The sequence below is a fragment of the Oncorhynchus masou genome, unplaced genomic scaffold (assembly GCF_036934945.1).
Source record: "Oncorhynchus masou masou isolate Uvic2021 unplaced genomic scaffold, UVic_Omas_1.1 unplaced_scaffold_3610, whole genome shotgun sequence".
Taxonomy (NCBI): Eukaryota; Metazoa; Chordata; class Actinopteri; order Salmoniformes; family Salmonidae; genus Oncorhynchus; species Oncorhynchus masou.
Window position 1 is genome coordinate 1 of NW_027010015.1, and position 5,643 is coordinate 5,643.

Here is a 5,643-nt window from a genome sequence, read left to right on the forward strand (position 1 = left end):
CTCCACCTCTCTCTCTCCCCCACCTCCCTCCCTCTTTCCCCCTCTCCCCCCTCTCTCAGGACCCTGAGAAGCACAAGATCTGCCTGTTCGAGGTTGGAGAGTTCAAGGGTCGTAAGATGGAGATCATGGATGATGATGTTCCCTCTCTGTTCTCCTACGGATTCACCGATAGGGTCGGCAGCATCATGGTCAGCTGCGGAAGGTGAGTGGTCTCGCTGAGGCAACAGGACACACCCACATCGCAGACAAACATGCCATTGGTCTATAGGATGAGATAGAGCAGGAAGTGGATGAGACAGTAATGTCATTATGACATAAACAACCAGGCATCACCAAACCTAGATACCTTAGATCGTTTGTAATCTATTGTACAAATTATTCATTCATTTCAAATGGCTGAGTCGTTCCACCGTTTCTATGTAAATAATAGAATTCAGAAACTGTTCCTAAAATAGTTTGGAATGACGAAAGTTTCCACAATAGTTTTAATTGTCAGAGGGGTTCCATTTAGAAGATCATTTAATATATAGGCTCTCTGTTTCCCTCTGACTTCCTGTGTCTACATACTTCAAATAGAATCTAGTCTGCCTCTCAAATGGCACCCTATTCCCTTCATATGCACTATGGGCCCTGGTCAAAAGTAGTGTAGTAAATAGGGAATAGGGCACCATTTGGGACTTGTCCCTGAAGATCTGTGATTCACTTTCCGAAAGGCAGCAGGACTGATGTCAGTATGTCTTTCCTGTTTTAAACAGCCTCTTCAGAATCAGAACAAAGGGTTTTATATAGCACAGGTTGTTTGTGTGTGTTCGTTCATGTACATGTGTGTGTATGTATCTGTGTGCATGTGAGCTTCGTTTCTCCAGTGTATCTGCACAGTGAGAGAGGAGATCGGTCCAGTTCCTTCATAGAGGTGTTTGGCCCACAGTGAGTAGACAGGTTCCCCTCTGGTTGAAACATCAAACGGACAGACAGGTACCTGTGGCACAACAGGCAAAACGTGACAAACAGATCAATACCTCTATCTAACAAGACATCTCTCTCCCTCACAGCTCCCAGCTCCCCTGCCTGTTCCTCTGATGCTGGCGGCTTCTCATCTTTTCTCTCTGTCTCCATCAGTTCTCTCCCTCGGTTCTCGCTTTCTTTTCTACTTGACTCTTCTTTGTTAATTTCTCTACCTCTGTGTCCCTCCTGCCCTCTCTCTCTATCTCACACTATTGATTCTCTCTCTCTGTCTTTATTTCTCGGCCTCTGTTCATCTCTTCTTCCTCCTCTCTCTTTCTCCCATCTATGTCCCTCTCTTCCTCCATTCCAGCCCTCATTCACTCAGCCCTTTCCAACTTCTCCTCTCTCTCCCATCTCTCTCCCTCCATCCCTCCACTCATCCCCCTTCTCCTCTGCTGTTTTCTTCCAGCTGGGTGGGTTACCAGTTCCCTGGTTACCGTGGTTCCCAGTACCTCCTGGAGAAGGGTGAGTACCGGCACTTCAACGAGTTCGGTGCCCGGCACCCCCAGTTCCAGTCTGTGAGGCGTATCCGCGACATGCAGTGGCACCAGCACGGCTGCTACACCTTGTCCAGCAAGTGAGGGTCCCAGAGGGCGAGAAAGAGAGTGAGCGGAGGAGAGGCGGAGGAAGGGCACAGTAGAGGAGGAGGAGGAGGAGGGGGGAAGGCTAAAAGGGACAGGAAGAAAGCACCCTATCTATAGGAAGATAGTAAGCTCCCTCCATCCCTCCATCCGACCCCTCACCCCCCCGGTGATCCTCTCCGTGGTTAGATCTTTTTTTTTAGAGGGAGGGAGAGAGCGAGGGATGGAGGGAGGTCATTGTTTCCCCCCCTCTTGAGATGACGCCCTCTACTTGTTTGAGAGATGTAAGAATTGTGGCGTACAGCCGCCCTGATTGGACAGATACGTCAACACCACGAAACAGCAATGGATTCTAAGACTATTGACGTAAATAAACAACGACAACAACTCACAGATCAACAAAGACCAGAGGTGGTGGGTTGATAGGTAGATAGCTAGATATTCTCTCTATTTCTCTCTCTCTCTCCCCATCTCTGTTATTTTCAGACCCCTCCCTTCCCCTCTCTCTCTCTCTTTTTCCCCCTCGCATAAATTATTTTTCATCCAACTATCCTGTTTCTCTTCAAACCTAAATTCAGCCCAAAACGAGACGACTAATGTGTCTCCTTTGACTCTGATCTATGGGGGTACGGATGTGTGTGTGGGTCTGTTGTCGTGGCTAGAAGAGGGAACGGTATCTAGGGTTCTAGACTTCTAGGATTCAAGGAGATGTGCTGCGTACCTCTGCCACAGTCACTGTAAAAGCTTGTCCTCAGACCCTGCACCCTCTTCTATCCTAACCCAAATAAAGAGACTAAACTTGACCTGATTTCACCTCGGATTCTTCATTTAATCAAATGTTTCTCTTGTGGTGGTGATTGTGTGACAGAGAAGAGATCCAGCAACTCTTAGAGGACAGTGGAAGTTAATAAGAAAGCTTCTTAATGGTTAAAAGCAAAACCAACATGTTTCGTGTCTTGGACTTCATCAGGTTTTAGACAGAACAAATAATGAGCCTTTTATACATTGATTGTGTGATATCATGGCCGCAATAGCAGTTGAGGGTTCTTTATCTAGCTACAGTCTAGTTAGAATACAGTGGAGGGTTCTTTATCTAGCTACAGTCTAGTTAGAATACAGTGGAGGGGTTCTTCATATAGCTACAGTCTAGTTAGAATACAGTGGAGGGTTCTTCATATAGCTACAGTCTAGTTAGAATACAGTGGAGGGGTTCTTCATATAGCTACAGTCTAGTTAGAATACAGTGGAGGGTTCTTCATATAGCTACAGTCTAGTTAGAATACAGTGGAGGGGTTCTTCATAAGCTACAGTCTAGTTATAATACAGTGGAGGGGTTCTTCATATAGCTACAGTCTAGTTAGAATACAGTGGAGGGGTTCTTCATATAGCTACAGTCTAGTTAGAATACAGTGGAGGGGTTCTTCATATAGCTACAGTCTAGTTAGAATACAGTGGAGGGTTCTTCATATAGCTACAGTCTAGTTAGAATACAGTGGAGGGGTTCTTCATATAGCTACAGTCTAGTTAGAATACAGTGGAGGGGTTCTTCATATAGCTACAGTCTGGTTAGAATACAGTGGAGGGTTCTTCATATAGCTACAGTCTAGTTAGAATACAGTGGAGGGGTTCTTCATATAGCTACAGTCTAGTTAGAATACAGTGGAGGGTTCTTCATATAGCTACAGTCTAGTTAGAATACATTACAGTCTAGTTAGAATACATGGAGGGGTTCTTCATATAGCTACAGTCTAGTTAGAATACAGTGGAGGGGTTCTTCATATAGCTACAGTCTAGTTATAATACAGTGGAGGGTTCTTCATATAGCTACAGTCTAGTTAGAATACAGTGGAGGGTTCTTCATCTAGCTACAGTCTAGTTAGAATACAGTGGAGGGGTTCTTCATCTAGCTACAGTCTAGTTAGAATACAGTGGAGGGTTCTTCATCTAGCTACAGTCTAGTTATAATACAGTGGAGGGGTTCTTCATATAGCTACAGTCTAGTTAGAATACAGTGGAGGGGTTCTTCATATAGCTACAGTCTAGTTAGAATACAGTGTAGGGTTTCTTCATCTAGCTACAGTCTAGTTATAATACAGTGGAGGGGTTCTAGTTTCAGTGGAGGGTTCTTATAGCTACAGTCTAGTTAGAATACAGTGGAGGGTTCTTCATATAGCTACAGTCTAGTTAGAATACAGTGGAGGGGTTCTTCATATAGCTACAGTCTAGTTAGAATACAGTGGAGGGTTCTTCATATAGCTACAGTCTAGTTAGAATACAGTGGAGGGGTTCTTCATCTAGTTAGCTACAGTCTAGTTAGAATACAGTGGAGGGTTCTTCATATAGCTACAGTCTAGTTATAATACAGTGGAGGGTTCTTCATATAGCTACAGTCTAGTTAGAATACAGTGGAGGGGTTCTTCATCTAGCTACAGTCTAGTTAGAATACAGTGGAGGGTTTCTTCATATAGCTACAGTCTAGTTATAATACAGTGGAGGGTTCTTCATATAGCTACAGTCTAGTTAGAATACAGTGGAGGGGTTCTCATCATATAGCTACAGTCTAGTTATAATACAGTGGAGGGTTCTTCATATAGCTACAGTCTAGTTAGAATACAGTGGAGGGGTTCTTCATATAGCTACAGTCTAGTTAGAATACAGTGGAGGGGTTCTTCATATAGCTACAGTCTAGTTAGAATACAGTGGAGGGGTTCTTCATATAGCTACAGTCTAGTTAGAATACAGTGGAGGGGTCTTCATATAGCTACAGTCTAGTTAGAATACAGTGGAGGGGTTCTTCATATAGCTACAGTCTAGTTAGAATACAGTGGAGGGGTTCTTCATAGCTAGCTACAGTCTAGTTAGAATACAGTGGAGGGGTTCTTCATCTAGCTACAGTCTAGTTATAATACAGTGGAGGGGTTCTTCATATAGCTACAGTCTAGTTAGAATACAGTGGAGGGGTTCTTCATATAGCTACAGTCTAGTTAGAATACAGTGGAGGGGTTCTTCATATAGCTACAGTCTAGTTAGAATACAGTGGAGGGGTTCTTCATATAGCTACAGTCTAGTTAGAATACAGTGGAGGGGTTCTTCATCTAGCTACAGTCTAGTTAGAATACAGTGGAGGGGTTCTTCATATAGCTACAGTCTAGTTAGAATACAGTGTAGGGGTTCTTCATATAGCTACAGTCTAGTTAGAATACAGTGGAGTGGGGTTCTTCATATAGCTACAGAATCTAGTTAGCTACAGTTAGTTGAATACAGTGGAGGGGTATCTTCTAGTTAGAATACATGGAGCTACAGTCTAGTTAGAATACAGTGGAGGGGTTCTTCATATAGCTACAGTCTAGTTAGAATACAGTGGAGGGGTTCTTCATCTAGCTACAGTCTAGTTAGAATACAGTGGAGGGGTTCTTCATATAGCTACAGTCTAGTTAGAATACAGTGTTATAATACAGTGGAGGGGTTCTTCATATAGCTACAGTCTAGTTATAATACAGTGGAGGGGTTCTTCATATAGCTACAGTCTAGTTAGAATACAGTGGAGGGGTTCTTCATATAGCTACAGTCTAGTTATAATACAGTGGAGGGGTTCTTCATATAGCTACAGTCTAGTTAGAATACAGTGGAGGGGTTCTTCATATAGCTACAGTCTAGTTAGAATACAGTGGAGGGGTTCTTCATATAGCTACAGTCTAGTTAGAATAATACAGTGGAGTTGGGGTTCTTCATATAGCTACAGTCTAGTTAGAATACAGTGGAGGGGTTCTTCATCTAGCTACAGTCTAGTTAGAATACAGTGGAGTGGGTCTTCATATAGCTACAGTCTAGTTAGAATACAGTGGAGTGGAGGGGGGTCTTCATATAGCTACAGTCTAGTTAGAATACAGTGGAGGGGGTCTTCATATAGCTACAGTCTAGTTAGAATACAGTGGAGGGGTTCTTCATATAGCTACAGTCTAGTTAGAATACAGTGGAGGGGTTCTTCATATAGCTACAGTCTAGTTAGAATACAGTGGAGGGGGTCTTCATATAGCTACAGTCTAGTTATAATACA

General features: G+C 43.4%; 1 protein-coding gene across 1 annotated transcript; it reads left to right on the plus strand.

The window, feature by feature from the left end:
• Window positions 1-59: 59 nt before the first annotated feature.
• LOC135534584 (beta-crystallin B1-like) lies at window positions 60-1,586 on the plus strand (the record flags this gene model as incomplete). Its single annotated transcript, XM_064961533.1, has 2 exons — window positions 60-202; window positions 1,415-1,586. Coding segments are annotated over 2 exons (315 nt in total), but the record flags the coding sequence as incomplete, so codon positions are not given.
• Window positions 1,587-5,643: the final 4,057 nt, after the last annotated feature.